This window comes from Rhopalosiphum padi, chromosome 4 (assembly GCF_020882245.1).
Source record: "Rhopalosiphum padi isolate XX-2018 chromosome 4, ASM2088224v1, whole genome shotgun sequence".
In the NCBI taxonomy this organism is placed as follows: Eukaryota; Metazoa; Arthropoda; class Insecta; order Hemiptera; family Aphididae; genus Rhopalosiphum; species Rhopalosiphum padi.
In genome coordinates this window covers 20756938-20781488 of record NC_083600.1, presented here as the reverse complement: position 1 = coordinate 20781488, position 24551 = coordinate 20756938, and the positions used below count along the sequence as shown (strand labels likewise).

The 24551-nt window shown below is 29.8% G+C and overlaps 1 protein-coding gene across 2 annotated transcripts in view; it reads left to right on the top strand.

The window, feature by feature from the left end:
• The window catches only part of LOC132928316 (centaurin-gamma-1A), a 95743-nt gene that overhangs the window by 46870 nt on the left and 24322 nt on the right, over window positions 1–24551 (top strand). For both annotated transcript variants that reach the window (XM_060992900.1, XM_060992899.1), the window contains exon 2: window positions 20026–20258. In XM_060992900.1, the coding sequence (XP_060848883.1) occupies window positions 20026–20258 (233 nt within the window). The remainder of the gene's footprint in view (window positions 1–20025; window positions 20259–24551) is intronic.

The following is a 24551-nucleotide window of genomic DNA, read 5'->3' as shown; positions in this document are numbered from 1 at the left end:
ATACAGTAGGTAACGGCGCACAACTGTGGTTTCACCCGCCAAAATGAAAAATGACCCACGGCGCCTACTAAATTTATTACATAATATACCTGCAGGAGGGTCTGGTATTTTTTGGTGGCAACATAACACGCTGATTTATATCATGCTGTATCTGGATACCATTATATACAATCACCGTGAATTTTGTTCTGTATATAATATTATTGTTTTAAAAATAATATAATAGCTAGTCCCCCAAAATTGTTTAACTCCTAATGAATATGATTAAATATATAAGTAGGATATAATGGATGACCCCCTCGGATTTTTTTTCGCAGTCGTTTGGATATTGTACAACTTGTATACGCTGCTGCTTCTATAAATTTCAATCTACCCCCTTAGATATTATTCTTTATGTTCCATTAAATCGTGTGGACCTTTTAAACAAATTAATTTTAAACCAGAAAAAATACTAAAAAAATAAAATACCATTGCTGAGAAATTTTTGAACATTAGTAAGGATTTACTCGTAAATGTATTTCCTACTTAATTGTACAAATATCTAATCTCTAGTGTTTATATAGTTATGTAAAACCGGCTGTAAACATAGATATACTGTTTGATTATTCGTTATCATCGCTCGAAAATGGAAATCGCAAGCAGCAGCCGTTGTCACCGACTCTTAACCTAATGTTATTATTTTATCCACTGAAAGTGTATATAGGTACACTTATATATAGTATACTAGTATAGTTATGTATATGCAAGTAAAAACAACTATTTTAAACGCATGTATATACATTGTATATGTGCATATGTATTGTATACATCATATTGTTGCAGTACTCTGGAGGTAAGAGAAACGACTTGTAAACACCGGAAGAGACGACCTACCTGCTATGTATATATTCCTACTACTGTTTATGTATATCTCCCGTCATATCTCGTGCGTTATTATTTTTAAATATTTGTTCAGCTTTCAAGGGAAAATTATTTTAAGTTCAATGCTGCATTATTTGTATTAAAATAATATGATACTTATTTATCGATTTATATTTTATGTGCAAATTACGTTAATATTAACGATATATATCTCATATTAGTATGAGATTCTCGGTTGGTTATTAATTATTATACATAGGTATATAACTCACACTAAGAAAAAAATTACAATTATTAGGAATAATTTATTCAGAGGCTTCTTTTATGAGCTAAATATACTGCAGAAGAACGGAGGATGAACAATTTTTTTAGGCCGGATTTTCAATTAGCGGTATTTGAGTATGAAATGAACCATTTGTTTATTATATTATCTCGGTAAATATACACTGCACTCTGGTTGTACGCGCGTATGGTTTAGTCGCTTAGCCGTTTTTCTTAAAAAAAAAAAGTCTTCATAGTTTCGACAGCGTGTGTTCCGTCCCAATTACGAGTAACACTGAAATTGCAATTTACATAACAATAAATAAACGTGTTTTTTTCTATACCAACTGTGTATAATATAATGAACTGAACTGTTGCCCCCTCCAAAAAAAAAAAAAACAACAACAACAATTGTAGAATTAGCGTCGATGAGTTGTGCACGCATATGTACAATCGCCTGCAACGTCTTGAATTTGCATACATATACGTCTGTTATGTACAAATATATGCATAGCTTATTAGTTATTAGTTTTTTTTTCAAGCCACAAACATCAAAATACACACTTACTCATTCTCTTTTTGAGCGTACAGATTCTTTCAAGATGGTATCGCATTTTCCATGCTTATCATTATCGACGCAAAATTGTATTATATGTTAAGTATTATCCATACATGATATAATTAATCGGGATACACTCATTTTTGGGTGAAGTAAAGTATTTTTTTTTAACAAAAAAAGATTTTATACAGCTTGAAGTATTTAAACCAACATAGAATCTTACAGAATCTTTTTTAAATAAATAACTATAAATACATAGATAAAGGTATAGGTATTGGTTTTAATTAAATATTCATAATATTAAATATAATTGTCCTAAAAGTCTTTTAGATTTCTTTTTGAAAATTAGAATTTAATTTAATATTTAAATTTACCATGCATTTCTTTGGGAAGTATAGGATTTTTAATAAGATATACTTTATACTTATGTATTGTACCTATATTAAATTAGCTTAAAAATCATGTTAGTGTCAATTACTCAGTTTATAAAATTATAATATTTAAATTAAAATACTATACATATTTTTACATTGCAATAAAATACTAATAAAAATATTGTGATCATAAATCCCTTTTTATAATTACCAACCCATCATTGTTGTGTGTATATGGGAGGCATTGTGAAAAGTAAAAAAAATATATATAAATGTTTTGGACGATACGCGGACGGAATTTTTAACTAGCGAGATGGCGACAAGACTTTCCTGTAGGTATAGATAAATATGTATAATGTATATGCACGCGACGTGATCGGATTACGTTTGTTCGAAAAAATAGGATAATATATACGAGGGGCTCGTGGAGGACGATATATGTATAAATATACGTCATACCGGAAGTTCGTGGTATAGTTAGCTATGTTAGGCCTTTTTATGCTGGCATACATCGATCAAACCTACAGTGTATATACTACGTGTCGTATATTATAAAAACCGTTAGTTTCGTTAAAAAATAAAAATTTGATTGCAATATATCTTAAATTTCCAACTTAATAAAAAAATGTTTGAAAATGTTTTTATATAGGTACTCTTGAAAACTATAATGTTCCCCGAACAAGTGTTTACGGTGAAACAAAAATCATTCGCGCTTTACATAATGTCAACCGCAACAATAAAACTATTTATTGCACATGATACATCACATAGGAGTATATGTGGTTATATTAACGCGTATATTAAAAGTTCATACGAATGTCGGTTATTTACAATTTAATGAATATTATATTTATTTAACGTGTCCTATATAAATGGTCTCACAGATGTGCGTATAATTATAATCACGCGAAAATGAGTTTATATCGTCGTGAATCCATTTTACTTGTAATAGAGTAGGTATACCTATTATATACATATTCATATTATATGGCGTTTGGAACTTTATCAAAATATGATGCTGCATAAATAGGTCGTTGCGGACAAGGCTTAGAAATGTTTGTAGATAATAACAACTGAGCTAGCGAGTGTTTGTACATGCATATAAACTGGGCCATCGTGACGGGTTAATTAGGGTTGAAAACTCGAAAATACCTGTATTATAAGGATGGTTTGGATAAGCCGTGCGTTTTTAAATTTAATATTTTTTTGATATACAATGAGGTGTATCTAATATTATATTATCCATACGTGAAAAATAAGAATCGAGTTTGCGAGAAATTTACCACGTTTACTACGTACAGTCAAAATCGAATTTAAAATGAATTTACCGACGAACAAAATCGAATTTTCGGATGTGGTTTAATATTATGTTTAAGATATATCATCTACCTCAGTGGTAAGTGGCAAACACATGCACACGCACGCATGCACACACCATCATAATATTTAATTTAATATGACGTATGATAATATAGAAAAAAAACTGTGTTCATAAAATTATACTAAATAACTATATCATCTCTTATATTATATGTATAATATCATAATCATTATTTACTTTTATTATACATATTAACTAACTAGTATAATAAATAATATTAATATTATTCAATTAAAGTTTCACATCCTAAGTGAAATAACATTGTTTAAAAGTATATTAAGAAACAAATCTATAGGGGGAGTTGCCATGTCCCCTAAATAATCCTTAGTATACGCCACTGACCTACCTGACTGCCGTATAGTTACCACATATAAAAATGGTGCCAGTAAAAATCCTTTTAGTACAGTTTTATGCATTTATTTATGACCGTTGCAGCACGGGAAAAGGCCGCATGTACAATAATATTATTTATATTATTGTAATATAGCAATATACGGGACGCACAAAGTCAATATAGAACCGCGGGGCGCCTTGATACCCTCGTTTGACTCGACAACAAAACAACGGCTCGTGCAGTTTAAATAGTTGGAATATAATTTTTGCACCACCACGGAACTCCCGTGTTTTGTAATACCTACAAATAATAATTCTTAATGGAAATTTTGAATACGGTTTTTTTTTCAGTTCATTTTCTCCCTTCAAAACGCGCACTGGTTCGCGTGATGAAAATTAAGGGGATATAAATATATTAATATTATGTTATCGTTGCAACAACTATTTTATATATATCGTATCAAAGAATCTAGGCGCCAACAGTCTACGCGCACTATATATACATGTGGAATTGCGTGCAACGTATCATATGAATGTAGCCGAAGCGGCTACTAGCTTCGCCCCCTATTTTATCGGTTCGGCGTCGTCAACGTCTCCAAAAGCGGGGATACCGTACACATGAAAAGTTCGCGTCGGGTGTATGCATGGTAGTTACATATATATATAATGCTGTGTATACCTTAGAAGGCGTTCTTTGGTTGCTCAAATTTGACGAATACCATATATTATTATAAGACAGTATAATGATGCGTAACTTGTTTAACCTATAGATCCGGGACTGTACCTATTTGATTTTCATCGACATTTTGAACGCATTATTGAATTAATGCAAATTTAATGAAACTCTTAATAATATTATGTATTAAATAATTCAGAATACAGATATAATATAAACTAGTATATGTGCGTCGCATTTATACAAAAAAAAAAAATCTGTTTTTATAGCAATAACAATATAAAAATATATTATTATTTGATCTGTTTCGTATTATTTTTCTTATTACATTTTTTTAAACATCTTTAATTTTAATTCGGTATAAAGAGGTTAAAGAAATAAAAATATTTTAGTATCGCCCTCAGTCGTACCCATGTAAATTACGACAGAAAATTCTGCTGTTAATAAAATTAAGTTTACGTGTTTCGTGACTCGGCAGCTGCAGCTAGCGTGCAGCTTAAAATATTCGAACAAACCCGCCTGAGTCCTGTTTGGGAAAAGCTGTATTTTAGCGACCCTATTTCCCCCATGTTGTTGTATGCTACTGGGCTTGTGTATTTTCAAAATTAGCAAAGTCTTCGATAATATTTCTTAGTTTATTACTGTATATTGCCATCGTGTTATTTACGTTTTTATATTTGGGGAAAGCAGGGCTGTCTTTTTGGTGACCCTATTTACTTCGTGTTATTTTATGCGATATTGGCCTTGTATATTTTTAAATTCAGAAGATTATTTATTTTAGATGACAGTCGTATCTCATTTATTTTTGTGTGAATTTTGAAGTATCAAGCCAGTATATCGTAAAAATATATAGAACGCTGTATATGAAACTAAAATAATTGTCTTAAAAATCGAACGCACTATTTAGGTATATATAATATGATATTGTTTATATTGGTTTTTCGAATAGCGTAAGCATTTTACGTTATTGATTTTAGTAAAGAATATAATATAATCTAAATTTATATATAAAAATAATAAATCACCCTTCAATCCTCTTTGTGCAGCAGATTCGATTATTTTGACTCGATGATCGAGTTAACCCCGTCGAGCGCTATTTGTTATCGTCATCTTGTACATACATGTCTACACAGAGGGTCATATCGTTATATAATCGTATTTATATACTACTTTTGTTTTATATACAATACATTTATATATATATATGTGCCTACTGCGTCACGGGAGTTTTAAAATCGAATTACAAAGTTTGAATTAGAGCGGAGTGAAGGAACTTTTGTTGTGTGTATATATATATATATATTATATTTACAAATTTGCGATTGGCTTGGACGGTCGATTAGTTCAACTTTACAAGAATTTGCTACTGTATGAAATTAATTATTATTGTTCATAAATTCGGTTAGAATACGTTCTTCAAAAACGATTCCATTTTCGTAGACTTCGCTGTTACAACAATAAAATATGCGCATTGTCCCTTCGTATTTGTTATAAAAATACTTAAGATTTTTTAGAGGATTAGAGGGTAACAAAATTTAGTTTGACCACGCGCAGTTGAAGGATAAACGATTTAGTTCCAACCGTTAGTATATTATACGATGTTAGGCCGCGTAACTGTATATAAGTATCTACGACTATACTCACGAAGAAAGGGAACAACCGCACGATAAAACCCTTCGTCTAATACACATCACATGCATTTTCCTTTATAGATTACAACCACGTACCTCATATATTAGTTCCGCATACAACTTCACTATTACTATCATTGTTCTGTCTAAAAAAGAATCTGACAGATAAACATCGCGTGTATATCATCGACTGACCACGAGACCCACGGAAGCCGTAATAACTTGCATATTTTTTGTCCAAAGGTGGCCTATTCCAATCCGTAAACCTTAAACAAAACCTAATACAATGGACACACCACTACTTAGTGTACAGCGTAAATAAAATTGTGCATATAAATGAAATGGAATTCGTGACTATATCTTATGATCGCACCTTGACTATACTATTCTAAAAATAATAAATATTGATTTATATTAAAATATTGTTTCCACTGGGAGTTTATCGCGTATTATCATAACGCTGCTGAGAATGTTGTGGTTTATACTGTTTATAGTGTTTATACCGCACATGTATATTTACGTACGTTATTTTTTTTATATAAATGTAACTATATATATATATTATAACTTATAACGTGTGTAGTATGATATGTGTACTATATAGGCCTGCATGAAGGGTACACTTGGAAAAGCTTCAGTCCATGATTTATGTATTTATGTGTATAAGTATATATGACATTCAAAAGCTTATACGCGGGCATATAAAGTACACAATTTCTTTTGGGGATTGTTTTTTGGTGTATTTGTCACCGATAAAAGTACGTAAACATGAAACACAGTAAGTTGAATTATTTATTTATCATTGTCTCGGTGGTTTCATCTTCTGTTTTGCATTTGAAAACACGTATCCAACATGGAAAAAAGTCATAAAACCTGGAATTACAATTTAAAGTGAATTGGTAAATTATTTTAAGAACAAAACAAAAATTATTATAATGTTATAAAAATATTACCATCATATACTATCTAGGTAATGTAGTTTCGACTTCTGTTTATTACTAATTAAAATATTTTTTTAGATATTATATAACGTGTCCGACTTTCTTTGTCCTGCAATGTATACTTAATATAACTTACGCATAATTATTTGAATACCAAATAAATATTAATAATTCTTTAAACATTTACCCCTATAGATTAAAACTAATAAACCTTCTTCTTTTTAAATATACATCAAATACTACTTATAAATAAAAGAGACTCCAAAATAGTGAAGTACACCAATGTTCAACAATTTTAACTGGGTAATACAATAAGATTACCGACGAATACAGTGAGATATTGTACTGCTGCAGTATATAAGGTTTAGTTACTCTGTCATACCCTGTTCTATGGTTCTATTTACAGCAATACTGCATAATATAATGAACAACCTATATGTATATGTATAGTATGTATGATAAAAAATCTCCTCGCGCGCTTTCCAAATTGTAAACCGTGCGCCGAATCATTAAACTGCCCACTTCCGGTGCGTATACAGTTTTTTCTTCAATTCCGTTCCCTGCAACAGCAGTAGCAGCAGCACGCGCGTTCCCAAAACCGTATAACCACAGCGATCACTTGCGTATTTATTCATACACATATCTATATAACATGCATGTGAATACACAATGGACTATGGCGGTAATATGAACCCTGCAATTTATTGCTCGCGCACAATTATATATTATTATATGTATTGTTCATAACTCTCTATTTTATTATATTTTTTTGCGTCTTGCCACTGGTTTTTTCTCCTTATTTTATTCCTTTCAGTTGGGAGTATTGGTTTTATTGAACCTTAAATATTTTTATTACATGTATTTGATGTGAAATATAATAATAATCGCTTTTCACTCACACATATACTAATATAAATATGTATTCTGAATTATCACAAATTTTCCTACTACAGCCGGCTAAGCACAATATCACTTCCTCTGATTTCGGAAAAACTTCACTGTGACACTGTTCGTTTTAAATTTTGTCAACAAACGCATGTATATATATATATATAATATACTCTATAAATATATAGACGTGACATGAATCAACATTTGTGTTTTTGTGTCATTCGTTATAGTACTTTGTATATAATATATATATATATAGGCTACAATAGCATTTTTCGAATTTCATTTGAAAAAATCTGGGTAGAGATGCCGATCGTGACAACTTTAAGCAATTACTCCGCTATGTTTGCGATACAAAATTTGAAAGACCTTGTAGTAAACTATATATTATCTATATAGATCCTTAAGTATCTATATACACATTTCAAGTAGCAGTAGATAGAATAGCGTCATAGAAAAGAATGAGAAAAGTATTTTTATATACACTACCCGCATTTGTATGAGATTTTGGCAAAAAAGTTTTTGCCTTTTTTTTGCGTTCAGTGCTTATATACTCATATATATATATATATATATATCTGTCATTACGTCTCTATTTATTATACAGGAGAGCACTGCACTCATGCTTGTTGAGCATTCCAGTCGTAAATTTTCAAAATCGTCTGGTTTACCTGTTTTATTATTTTTTTTTTTTGGGAGGAGGGGATTTTCGCATCCTATAATGAACGAATATATTATATCTTATATCGTTTGAAAAAAAAATGTTTTTCTTTTTTTTTAACCGCTCCTTCTTTCGTTAGGTGGCAAGTGGCAACGATTGTAGCTTAGCAACAATAATAATATAACAAAATGAAAATAAACCGTAAATCGATGTGAAACCTTTAAAACATTTACATTTTCCTAGGCATGTAATATAATAATGCGTATATTGTGTGTACAGCATACTATGCAGCGTGTAATAATTTTATATAGCGTAGGTTTATACAACAATGACTACTTGTAACCTATGAGAGGCGGGACCTGGTTATGAAGTAAGGGGGTGGTGGCTGGTAGTCGAGGTCGAGAAGAAGTATATATTGACGGCATTGTTGCTATCGTGTTATTATTTTGTATTTTTCTTTCTTTTTACGGTCAGAGAAACCGAAATCATATTTATAAGGTATACTAAGAGAACGGTGGCGCGAAGAAATAATATAACCACAACTCGACGGCGTGACGTGGTAACCCTCTCGATTTCACGATGGCACAACACCGTTCGAAATACGCGTGTTGCGTTTATAATAATATATATATATACCTATGTATATAATATAACGTACAAGGTAATTTTTATTTCTCACCAAGAAAATATTTGATTCATATTTTTCAAACTAGCACTGTTATTGTGTTTTTTTTAACGAATTTTTATTATATTATGTAATACCTACGTGTATACATGTACTGTAGTTTTTGCGCGTATTCATTTAGTCTTAGTCTAAATTAGGTACATGTAGTTCAGAAAACCATTCTGCAGCTGATGCTGCTGCTACCGTACTTATATTACTACTTTTGTATGTATGTGTTGTTTCTATTATGTATGTACATTTTTCACGTTTGTATATTTAAGGCGTCCAAAACTTTCCTTACATTTAGAAATACATGCATATTTATTGTATCGATTATTATCGCTACGAACCAATACAGTTTATTATTAATATAGATTGTAACATTTAAATTTACACGATTCGAGCAATGGCGTTAAAATTTCAACGATAGGTAACCCGACTAACGACGACTATAATAATATCTACGCAGTACCTGTATAATATAATACATATCCTCTTATATAAAATATTTAAACGCTTTTAAATAATAAATCGATATATATAGACTTACTACCGTATCCATATAGTCATTATACTGGGAATAATGTATTGGTTGCTTCGGAAAATGGTTGTTGTTCGTAAAATTATACACAACGAATAACGCTCGTCGGGGGTACTACGCAAAAACTCAATAACTTTCAATTTTCTGTTTTTTTCTTGTATTAGGAAAAAAATAAGTCTTTTTATACATAATATCATGTCATTGCCTAAAAACAAAATCCTAATTGCATTTATGCTCGCTCATTGTCTTATTGTAATACTGAAACTATAATTACGGTGTCCGCTTGAGTTTCTTTTTAGTCGTTATCCCACGATATTCAAGATAACCCCAATCCGAGGTTTTCACTGTGTTAAAATCTTCTCAACTCTATATACTTACTTACCTGTGTATGTCCCTGTTGTATAATGACTTTTTATAATTAATAATATTTCACAGCTACGATCATTGTATAGCTTAAAGTATAATGTCTTATGAATTTCAAGTTTTGCTTTCAAAGTTTCTTAACAGCTCAAGATAGCCTGCATTTTCTACAGCCAATTCATATAAATGCTTTAAAAAGCCTGGTAGAGTCTTTAGGAGTAATAAGTATATTATATTTATTGTGGACAAAGATAACACTCTACGTGCACTACACACATCGTAGAATAACGTTTTGTGGTGTCACTGTAACTTACTATAGACGTTTAAAAACCAATCCACTTTCAAGATCGCGTGTATAATATAAACGTGCCATACGTAGTCGCGTGTATCTATTGGGTTAGGGCTACCTCTATGGACTCTATACATATTGTACAACATATTATTATCGGTTATATATTTAATAATTTATATAAACTCTAGTTTGTGGTGCAGCACTATACTGCAAATTGTGTATATTACATGTCACTATACATTATACTGTATTATTTTGTGCAGTTTACTTCGACGACAGTTTCTTGCATGATCGTTATTTTAAAAAGTATTAACTTCTCTCTAAAATTTTTAAATTAAATTAATAAAAAGTATACTCAAGTTGCGACGGTAAAGTTCTTGAAGATTTAAATAGAAACGGTGCGTGCTGGATTGCATATTACACAACTCGTTTAACGCACAATTAAAAGTGATTACATATAAATGTTAAGTAGAATAAAAGTTTTATGTGTGTCATCTTTATACATATAGTCAATTTTCTAAATTTTTAAACTTTTGTATTTTATTTCATGTAATATTCAATTATTAATGATCGTTGTTTATAAAAATAAATTTTTGTTATATAATTTAGAGGGAGAGTGTTTTACAGATTTAAGTTTCGAGTTAACAGTTGTCCTGAATGGGGAGCGTATATACACGGTATTTATCTTATATAGCATATTATAGAACTGCGGTTATCGTGTCTATCGTACAAGCAATTTGAAAATCAAAAAAACAGGAATCGCGATGTGTGGACTGTAGTGTCTGTACCTACCTACCTACCATATATAATAGACATAATCGTACCAAAATCGTTTTGTAAATTTCAAGTATAAAAAAAAATCTGTGAGACGGTGCAATAATAAATTTGTGCATGTGGCTGTTGGCGCCGCTCCTGCAGAAAAAAATAAAATTAAAACAACTAATTATTACAAGTGCAACACATATAGTAAAATCGAGTCGTTACGTCGTTTTTGTTTTACAACAATCTCTTCCTCTCTATCTCTCCGTCTCTTTCCCGGTTATGACCATGTACATATACTTAAAAGTTTATTACTCACAATACATACAATACATACTCGACCGGTGTCGCCCTTTACTCGCGTCGCTTAAACCGACGCGCCCCGCGTGCTCGCTTTTGTGCACAAACGTATGCGTTCAAGTATATATTATACATTATTATGTGTTGTTTTTATGCGCGACGAACAAAAGCCGAGTATAGTATAATAGTCTGGATATAGTATTTGTGTGTGTGTGTGTGTATGTGTGTCCTTACTCCCCTACGCTAGTAGTTCGAGTCGCGCGATGACTCATCGCCGGCAGACTAAAAGCCAAATAAAAATAATATGGGTATAGTGTACATCGTATATACAGGGCATCTCAAATGTCACTTGATGAAGTTGGCAAAGATTGCATATATTATTATATTATATACAAGCTCTGACCGTTACGTAAAAGCTTCTGCACTGCGCCTGTTTTTGAAGACTCTGTATAGAGTATACACAGTAGCGATGCACCCGCGAGGCAAAGAGCTGTGTGCCTGTGTATAACGTAAACACTCTGTAAGTATTATAATAATATATTATAATATACACTGCACTCGTGGGCCATTCTTTTATATTCCGTCTTTCCCGTCACTGCGTGATCGATAAGACATTTGGGGTAGCAGTTATATATCATCATATAATATATATGTACGAATTCCTAATAAATATATGGGTTGGATCATACTCGTATACATAAAATAAACTGAATGAATATTGGCCAATGCTGATTTTTTATAACGTCAAAATGTTTTACTTAAAATTTTTCAACAAAACCTAGTTATTTATTTATTTATTCTTTTGTTATAAAATCTTTACCATAAAGCGATTAAGCCAGTTCTTATGGAGAGGTGAATTATATAGTGATGTTTAAGGGGGGCTTCTAAGCCCACACTTGTATTACAAATTAGCTCTCAGTCATCATAATCTTTATAATAATTTTACAGTTTTAAACCATACTATTTCGTTTCGTAACAAAAACGATTGAAACTTATAATCTTTTATTTTTGCTTCTGTTTATAGGTACTGCAAGAAATTATTAGTATTTATATATTATAATATTATATTACCATCTGCTATGGGCATTTATTAATGTAAAATAAGTTAGTGAACATTAATACATTGTTTTCCTTTTTTTATATATTTATATAATCATAAGGCTTCAATTCAAATGATTATTATTTATTAGCCTGACCCTTAAAATTTTACATTGATGTTAACTGCTTAAATTTTTTCATATTTTTCAACATTTAATTCACTTTTATTTACTTTATAATCATATGTATATATATAAAATATATATACTTATAAATTATGTTTTCTAGAGCTGTATCCGCATTTAATTATAAATTATTATATGAATCATATATATTTACAACAATATATATTTTATGCATTTAGGTCAAACAACAACAAATGTTCATGTAACTTACATAATATACCTACGCTGCTAAATGTCATGAGGGATGTACGTGTTTATATTCTACTTATAGCTATACATAATATCATTATAGTTTTTTTTCTTTTTAAAAAAAAAGCCGATTAATATAAAATTATAAACTACTTGGCAGACCGTTAAGATATGCAAATATTAAAACTCTTTCAATTATTGTTTGTCATAATATATTACTGTTATTTAATGATATTATATTTATCTGTTATTATTTAAAAATATGTGTATGTGAGCAGTAATTTGAGTATAAAATATACAACATATACGTCCATGGACATACTCTACATGTATTTGCAATTTACAACTAGGTTTTGAACGACATTTTAATACGTCAGCACGTCACTGAACCATCCAGTATAGGTACTTCGAATTTACATAAATAATGGTTTTGCATTTTATTGATACGTGTCATCAATTTATCGTATTACGCTACATATATTTTGTTTTCGTTCCTGCGAAAATATTTGAGTTATATTATAATATTACGTCTACCTTTAATTTCGCAATCTATATTCTATGTTGAATGTTCACCTAAAGGCTAGAATTTTAACCGAAACCTTAGCGGCAATTGATAACGACGTGCCATAATTAATATTATTATTATTGTAGAATAACCTGAACTACAAATGTGCACCTATACATATTATTATTAATTGTTATCATCATGTGCTCGTAATTATTGTAACTATTATTTGCTTCCAGTCGCAGTCGGCAGACGGACGGAAATCCGATTTCACGTTTTGATTACACTATAATAATATATTATAGTTAGCATTTGTATGCCACGTTTGTGAATTTAATTGCTACTAGTTGTTTTTTTTAGTCGTCAATAAAACTCGAAGACTATAATAGTTGCACTACTGGAATCGATGAGTTTAATTCGTTCAAGTGGTATATATATTTATATATATATATAAAGAATTTGAATCGGCGGAATACCAGTTGATTTCCTTTCACTGAAACAGGCAGTATTTTTCAATATTCGCAGCCATATCGGACTATAGAAGCCGACCGTTACGTATTCATAATATGACGATTTATGTCTATCAATCTAATTAATATTTTCTATTCTAATATAATTATGTAATTGTTCTCCTGAACACTAAATTACCAATTCTCGGTGATCGTTTAAATTTTTCAATTCCTAAAATCGGAAGCGTTCCTTCAGGTTGTTTACGCGGGGTACGCTGGCCTGCGACGCATATACGTTTAACCCGTTCATCAAACGTTTCGCAAAAACCGTGATGTTCCCATCATCGTCGTATAATAATATATTATAGTAAATATTAGTATATACGTAGTATAAGTACGCTAGTATAAGTACGCTGTCCTGCCGAATAGCTTTGCTGGGCACGTTCGCCCCTCAGTGAAACAAAATCCTATATTATTATTGTCTATCCACTTCCGTCATCCGATACATGATTTGATGTGTGTGGGAAAACATGACCTTGGACAATGGCGCGCGTTACAATATACTTTATATATTCATCATTGTGTATTATATAACAACAAATACATACAATTCGTCTGTAATTTGGAAAACGCGCTTAAACATAAATAAAACGACTTTATTTTTTGCGTAGTAGTATAATAATAAATTATTATAGTTACTATATATTACCTATATTATGTATTTTTTTCACAAATGTTAATATTTAGTCTTGTGAAGTATATTAATTGTCACATAATAACGTCATCATTTACGGACACTCTTATTTAAACTACAATAGATGTAGGCCGTGGATTTTAATCGTTTATTAAAACCAAGTTACTTTAATTACTCTTTCATACTCTTAAAAAAACATTAATTTATGATTCCCTTAACTTGAGTTACCAATTAATTTTATTACAAAAGTCTCATATGACCTGTAAATATGTCTTTGAGACCACGCATGTTACATTAATATATTTAAATGCCGTTTTTTAACTGTAATCCATTAAACAATTCCAATTTAATGGCATTCGTTTCTTATAGCTTATTGTTGAAATTACTACATTTAAATATTTTGATTTTTTGAGGAATATATTAGGGTGTTACAGAGACTTTTTAGTTTTTAGACATACCTACCGAAACAAACCTTTTCCTGTATGAATAGAAACTGAAAAATATTCAAGAGTGATGGAATAAGTATTAGTTCAGTTTAGAGCAATTTCTCTGACTGAATACGTACGAGTAAACTGAATAACTGACAAATAATTATGATATTTCAACTTATTCCCTCTCCCAAATAAACTGTATATTATACAAAAATGTCCACCCTGCTAACAACTTTTAGATATAAATGTAATAAATATAATCAGTTATTTTGTGATGAAAGAACCAGCATGTACTCACATATTACATACCTACTAACGTTTATGTATATGGTTATGTATTCCGATCTATTATTTACGATTTACGATGATATATATATGATATATAAATGTTTATATATATATATACACACTCGCTTAACATCCTCTTTTCCACCTCTTGTTCCCACTATTGACCAAAAACCGCAGACTAACCATTCGCATTTAATATATATGTTCTATACGTCTATACCAGGTGTATTATACTGTACGTGTCGTATAATATTGGCCTGCTGTTGACGAAACCGTTTTTATTTATTTCGGAATATCTTACTCGACTGTGGCTTATAATAATATAATAATAAAAATGTATATACATTATACATGACAAAAGCAGGGACGTGTGCGCGACGGAATCGGTCGACCGTTTTTGTTTTTGTAGAACTCAACAACCATCTGCGGTATTACATTTATCTCGTAAACTTTCAGACGAACTGCAGTGGTGCCGGTAACACGAACGGATTTATAAGCTGCATAATGTTCTGTATACATTTTGATCGAGTACTCTTTATTGTTATCATTTTATATATGTGTCCTTGTCCCATCAGACGCGTAATTCTTTTATTTCGTCCGTGGTCGTACTTCAAAAAAGACCGTTTATTTATTTTTCAAATCCTAACGCGGAGCGCGTGGGTATACCAACTATATCATATTATATTCAATACTGTAACAATATATGTATAATACCACGATGCCACTCTACGTATAATACTATTGTCTATAGGTACATTATGCGAGGGAGAGAGAAATCACCGATCGCGTGCGGTTTGTGCGCGCCGGAGGATTGGTCAGTGCCGGTAATAAAAAAAAAACATTGGCGCGGAACCGGCATCTCGACGATTTTTAAAAGAAACCGGTTCGCTACACACACGCGCGCGCGCACACACATGACACATGTATATACCTAAATCTTTAAACAAAATATATCTAAGTGTAGGTACGCGTTTAGCGGCGAATGAGGCCGCTTCGATTATATAATACGCGTCGTTTAAAACGCTCGTATTGTGTACAATCCACGCGCCTCGTGTTCTCCTCCTCGACGCACCTCGCCATTGTCAAATCTGGGTGCAGTACTACCCATGCGGACGTTCTGTACGCAATACCCTTTGTCAATTCGACATCGACATAGGAATATCGAAGAGTAATTGATATTTTTTTGTGTTCTCCCCTTTACATTTTCTATATCCCGTAAACGTTGATCACCACTTGCAGACAAGCTTTTAAAATACTAACTTTGTAATTTCATGAACAGAAACATATTAATATTCCAAAAATATTGTTGTTTATGTGTGTTATTAATTATTTATCATCTATCTGTCCACGATTTAATTTTGTGATATATATATACTCATATATATATATTTATAATTCTATAGAAGACCATTAAAAATAAAACACTAAAAATTGACTTAAAAATATAATGTAGCCAGAGACCGAGAGTCATAACTGTGGATATTCTGTATAATGTATAAGTATAACGGACGAATTTTCGTCTTGTTCGTTATCGCACTTCTATATATGTATACATTTAGATGGATAGATATAGAGAGAGACACACAAACATATAGCTCAAAAAGAAAGGTGTGTGTAACCTCGCATGGCCGGATCTGGTTGGATATACGTATTCTTGTGACATAAAAAGTTTATGTTCAGTATGCTTTTTTTTCACGGAAACGGGTTGTATAGGTATATAATATATATAATGTAATACTGTATTACTGTATTACTGTATTAGGCTGTCGATGGCACGTGCTCTTGCACACGCATATATACATATTATATATAAAGACGATTTATAACGTTATTTATATATATATATATCGTTCTGTTCGTGTTATAACATTTCATTCACTTATTGTACCTGCATCTGCTGCAACTACTCTCGCAGATGTATAACATCCTGCATTATTCCGGTGACGTTTTCGCGCGTTTTTATTTATTATATTTTTAGAATATTTTTATAACGACTGATTTTATATAACAATGGGCTAGTGTAATTCGATCCTAGTGTTAGCAAGTCGCCTGCGGTGGCTTGATTGAGCAAAATTAAAATCGATTCAATAGAAACTCAATCGGGGAGTAAGTCGGAAATATAATGTTTGGTGTTTAGAAATTCGTAAACTAAAAAAAAAGCCTTTTTGCAAAGTCCTTGACCGGTGCTTTTTTGTATGTAAAAAAATCATTACATCAAAGTAAATCAAATATCTGGCTATACATCAGGCTGCAGTCTAAAATGTAATCTAATTTTAGGAGGACTTATTTTTTTAAATAATGTTTGCATTTAAGTAGGCAAACTATTGCACATCCTGTTTTAAATATTTTTGTTCTCGTTATCATAAATGTATGACAGTTTATAATCAAACATATAAAATCAAAAAATCATATGTGCTTATCATTTTCAGAATTTTCGGAATTAGGTGATAGTTATGGGCATTATAGTCAAAGATAAAAATATTAATATATCAAATATTACAACTTGCGAGCTATAAATAATTATACTTGTAAAATTTTTTATTGGATGGGAAATTATTTGAATGTGTTAAGCCCCAGTAAGCTCCTCCTCCTAGATCATCTCTTAAAAGTATCATAATAATTCTACAACAAAGGCAAACGGTATGTTGATGAAATTTTAATGGTAAAGTAATAATCGTGGTCTACCATATCGTAACTGTGCAAGACGAAATATGTAAATATAATATATATATATATATATATATATGTTAATATAACAGTATTAAAATCATAATGTATATCGCTCTTTAATAAACCTACATAATATGTATTATATTTTTTATTTAGTATATGTACGATTACCATTAAACACATATTTAATTTATTCACAATTTACTGGAAAACTGCTACCACACGTCCAACTTTATCTATTATTATCATTTGTTTTTTTGGTGTTTGTCAACACACAAGGTTATACATTTATTACCATTACCCCCGTAGAATAATTTGTTTTACCCTACATATTATACGGATGAATTTTTTTATGTATATTTTATTACGTTCGTTTTGATAGTTATTCTTTTAAAAAAATTCTTATTCACTGATTAAACTTTTTAAAATGTTAACCTAGTATTATTATTGTATTTATCATATATTTGATTCATTAACGGTGCAGTTTAGTTTATTTATATGTATAATTATTATTTTTATTTGTTTTTATTATTATAAATATAAATATCTGTCAAGACTTCATTTATATAATTTAGTAATCTTCAGTTTATATAATAATTATTGTGTAAACAGTTCTTTAAATATGCTTAAGAAAATTTTAAGAACTATGTATGTAGTAGAGAAAGCTAAAAATATATTAAATTATATAAAAAAAGGAAATTTTTAAAACTATTTATATTTTTTTGCAATATTATTTGTTTTGTTTTAATTGTATGCAAAAATATTTTATTTTTATCTTTATATCCTCTATCACGTTAATCAGGTAATTTGTTTTATTATACATTTTAAGTTTGCCCCAAAATGCGTTTTTTTATTTGTAATCTACTTTATTACGATTTGCAACAAAAAGTTGTATTCAAAAATTTATGGTAATGATTATTTACAGTTATAATGTTTTTAATTTTTATACATCATACTTAAGTCGCTCATCATCAGTCGACCGGTTTTTACATATCTTGTAGTTTTCATGTTTTGCATGTTTATTACATATATAATATTATCATCGTCTCACGATATTTAAGAACATATTATATTAATAATACAGTATGTCAGTATATTTATACATTTAAAAGTGTTAAAAAATCCTAAACTTATTCCTTGCCAACGACAAAAAAAATCAGGTGCGATTATGTGTGAGTTAGGAGGGCTATGATAGGGGTTATAATATAGTGCTGTATATACCTAGTATATTTTGCAGCGTGGGAGCCTTTGTATAGTTTCATAGTTATCGTATATAATAATATTATAACATTAAAGAATTTTTACATAAGAGTACCTTAAGCTTTTTCGTATATTTTTTTTTATATAAACATCATGTCATTAACTGTTCGACTTTCGATATTTTTCTAGTGTAGCTGACGGTTTTTAAATATACACTAAATTCGGAACATAATATTATATTATACTGTCGTACGAAGTAGGTCGTGTTGTTTTCGTTGCTCACAAACATTAATAATGGTATACACGCATATCATAATTTATTGTGGTAGGTCCCACATTTGACGCATGTAATGGAAACACGACAGGTGCATGGCATAAAAACTTCAAATGATCGATTGGTTTCCAAAACCGATGCAGCAGAAATATTTATGGGTGCTATTTTAAATCGACGAAAGGCTAGACATTTTTTTCTTCAATGTTGCAGCAAACACGATTGTTTTCTAAAGATCATAGATATTATAATTAATATACAAATGAAAATACGCTGTAACCAGTGGTCTATTTAAAGAGATAGCTTCCTCTTCCCTTGGGACTAAGTTAGCTATTTAAGAATAGCCGTTTATATATGAACCATAATTTAATAAAACGAGACCCAAATAGTAATGTAAACCATAAAAAAATAAACGTGCTTGTCATATTAAAAATTGATAAGTCAGTATTTTTCCAAATACTTTTAATGATAAAATATTATTTTATATTTTAGTGTGCGCCGTAATATTATTTTATTTTATACATTATTTTATACGAGTAGGTTAGGTATACGACACAATTATTTTGAACACAACGATTAAATTTATACTAATTCCAATCGTTTTTTCCTTATTTTCACAGATTCGTTTGTAAACAGCCAAGAATGGACATTGTCACGATCAGTGCCAGATCTGCGGTTGGGTATTGTTGGTTCGCTATCTTCTGGCAAATCAGCGCTGGTTCACAGATACCTGACGGGATCGTACATGCAAGAAGAGAGTCCAGAAGGAGGTAGGTTCAAGAAAGAAATATCCGTGGACGGTCATAGTCACCTGTTGTTGATCAGAGATGAGGGTGGTTCTCCAGAGTCACAGGTTAGTTTGAATACTTATATTTTCATAACTCAACGAGCATTATTAACTCATAGAATCTGGCTGCATCGTTCGCGGTATGATAACCGTATCATTAATTATAAATACTACCCCTACAATGTGAATAATCCACACTTATTAGAACATAATACCTTTTTATCCTCACAAAAATAAATAAAGTTAAGTGATTGAGGTCTGATACTGATAACATAATTTTGGCAGATAATAGTATATTGAATACTTACAATAACGCTTTCAATTGCAGTATAATTGCTAGTCTTAGTTTTAAATACTAATTACACAATATATTTTAATGTATTATATTTTGTACTTACATAAAAATTATGTATTTTTTTCAAACGAACATTATTGTAGGATCATACAATTTTAATAAGTTCCTTATTAAAGATTCCCTATTAAATGATGAAAACCCAATTTTCCGCAAGTCTTATCGATTTAACAGAAAATCGTCTTAAAACATCTCAAACTATGTAAGTTACTCTATTTAATATACTTAATTTAAACATTGTAAACATTTCACGTGCACAGGCTTAAACTGAGGAGCCTGCCCTCACTGTACAAATTAAAGATTATTTAATTTAAAAATAATATATATATCAATTAAAAACATTTTATTAAATTGAATTTAAAAATATATACCTAATGTTAAAATTTTGAAATGTGTAAACAAAAATTATCGATTATATTTATTGTAACAAAACCTGGATATAATCACAACAATTTGATGATAATTAGTTTTTCTTCTTTTCTTAATAAATAAAGGAATTTCTTAGAACACATCGTGCATATTGTATATGAAATGGGTTGAGTTAACTTCCCCTAAAATTGTATTTAGGTCCACTTATGTAAATATGTGTTGAGTATGTTCCCTTGATATTATCGTAGAGTATATTTTATGTTATACATAAATGATCACGCCTCGCCGCCTCAACCGGATGGTTGTCATTGTAATTTCGTGTCTAAGAATTTCGTTTACATACTGCAATAACAGTCTTACCACTCGTATAATATATTATAACGTATATGTATATATTTACTTTACAAACAGTCCGAAAACATTAATCTACTTTGAGGCGGGGGTGGTGTGTCCGCAGCGGAAGTAGTCATTATTACGTTGAATCGAGGGGAAATCCGCCTGCTCTTAAATTCGACGCAATCACGCAACGATAATTCGACCGACGGCTACAATTTTCCAACGTGTGAAGTTCTATCTATGCGCATATTATATAATATAATTTATCAGTGCAGATCGATTCATCAGAACTACACGTTCCCTCTCTGAACCTCACCTGTATACAAAACAATAGATACTTACGGTATTTATAATTTTCAAAAAAAAAATGTCATTAATGATAGAAAAAATATTTTTTGGTGAAACTCAAACTTCCCAATCTACTATTAAATATCATATTTTACTTTCGGCAACAGCATCTATTTATTTATTATTTCTTTTTTGTAAATTATCATGATATAGCTGTTACGATAACCTTACGATAATAACATTGACTATTAAATCTATTTATATATCTTATTTATTATTTATTTATATCTATTATAGATTAAGTGTCTTTAGTTGCACTTAATGAAATTCGTATATTGCCATAATATATTATAGATATAATACAATAAGACGATTCTTTTAACAAATAACACTCATTATTTAAAAATATGTATTAATTTTTTTGAAAATATTTTCTATCGTTATATTTGTTTTAAATTTTTATTTTTTTTTTTTTAACGATAATATATACATTTTTCATTTCATTTTTTAAAGCACAATAATCTTGGAGTATTTCGATACATAAAATTCGAAATTCAGACAAGTAGTTTATGATTTATTAGTATTTAAAGTTTAGGTGAGGAGAGTAGTGAGTACAGTGATGTCCCTTAAAATATTGATCTACCACTCTATATATACCTTAACTTTAAATACTTATAAGTAGTTTTAGCTTATAAACTGCTCGTTTGCATCGAAATAATCCAAAAAATATTCTTTTTCGATATAGAATTAAAAATGTATGTTGTCGTTTAAAAAAGTAAAAAAACTTAAAAATTATAACGATAAAAAAATATTTTTTTAAGAACGTTAATATATTTTGAAATAATGAGTGTCGTTTGATAAATGAATCGTCCAGTATACTTTATGGAATATACGAACAATTAAATGAAATATTTAAATTTTTATATGGATCTTGATTAACTATTATATTATAATAGTATTAAACATTTTATAAAAAAAAAAAAAAAATGTATTTCATAAAATTAAAACATGACCTCCATATTTCAACCCTTGGGAATCACCATACGATATGCCCCTGAATTAAGAACATTTTTGTAATCGGAATAAAACAATTTTTTCTTTTTTCTTAACGCCACTATTTAGATTCCATGGTAGTTTTCCAGATTAATTATTATCGCGTTTCGCCACAGGATCCAGGCAAATCATTAAATATTTTTCATGTTACCTTATTGTAACTCGACTTATTATATCTATTTATAATCCGTTACAGAGACTTTTTTTGTATGTATCACGCACGAACTCGTCTCTAGCGTTGATGCAAGTAAAAATTTTATAATAAATTATACACATAATATAATGTGATTTATACATGAAAGAATAATCTCTTGTGTGAACAAATTACTGCAACGGTCGCTATGTTACGAAGAAGAATGGTAGTGGCTTTTTAACAAGATGCTACATTTTAAAATATATATATATATACATAATATATAATACACACTATACTAATTTGAAAAATTATTTTTACGGTTATATAATGATGAAAACATTCTAAATAACAACGGTTTTCATTAATTTGCTTGGTGTACGAAGAATTCATATTTAACATATTTAAGAATTAAACTTAAATTGTATACGTTTAATAAAATAAAAGTTAATAACCGGGTTCTAACTATACCAAATATTGTCTAAATTTATCTTATGATAACTTCAGAATGTGCAAAAGTCGTGTGTTAGTTATATAGCTGCTTTTATTCCCCTGTGGTCCATACTTTAGAAAAAAGGTTATATTATTATTACTACGACTTATTTGCCGCGAAACAAACACACCATATGTATTTTATTCGTCGCGGTCGCTACAACTATCATCGACGACCATCTATATTTATTGTAGTATATTAACTTTGAAACTGTTTAAAAACTAAATAATTATAATATTTTCATAGAATTTATACATGAAGCGTACGTGTGCGGTGTACGTACGTAAACAGTTCTTATATAATATGTATAAGTAATAACTAATAGCATAAGCACAGCATACAACTTTCTTTACCAGTATTACTGCGAAGACATTTTGCGAATTTTTAACTGTGCACTTAAAAGCACTGTAGATTAATGAGGCTCTGCGAAAAATTGATCACTAAAAAAGACAGTTAAATATATGTATTATTATTATGTATGTATATATATAACTGTGTATAGATGACAATATAATATATAATGTCAATATAATTAGCAATATGATTTATGAAGTATTTTTATGATCAAACTTCTCATCCGTGTCCATGTATTATTCTAATGTTTGTTAAAATTGCTTTACCGAATGTGCCTATATGTATACAACTATACTTTTGGTTTTAAAAACAATCTATTATTGGTAATAAAAACGTCAATATATGTCATGTTTTAATATTTTAAACGACAAAAAAAATGGTTGTAATTCGGAATATAATTATTGTATTGTAGTAGGTATACGTCTTATTTTTGTTGTCGAATATCGTTTGTGTTGTATAATTAATGATTACCCAAGCTTAAAAGTTTCCAATTATAAGTTGAAAACATACAACGTCCCTGTGACTGTATCCTTTAAATCGTTTAACATTAATTAAGTCTCCACCCCTCCATCGGTATTGTTTATAATATACAACGAATAAATTGTATTTGTTCATAAAAGTTTATTCCAAGTCCTTGACAATTAATACATATATATAATAAAAATGTATAATTTATATTATTAGTTTGAACTTGAAACTATAAAATCGCTAAAAGTCGCTATAACGATCTCGAACGTTTTAGAACAATTGTATTTCGTATGCCAAATAAGTGTATATTATTATTTATAATATAATATATATTTATGTTATAATTTAAAACAATTTAAATAGGATTTACTTGGCATATAACAAAGTTTAAGTGTTTTAGAGTTACATTTAGCTTTCATGATAATATATCCTATGAAATATCGGCAAGTTAACACTTATAAGGTTAAATATTTTATATAAACATACACACACACACACGTATGTATACTAAAT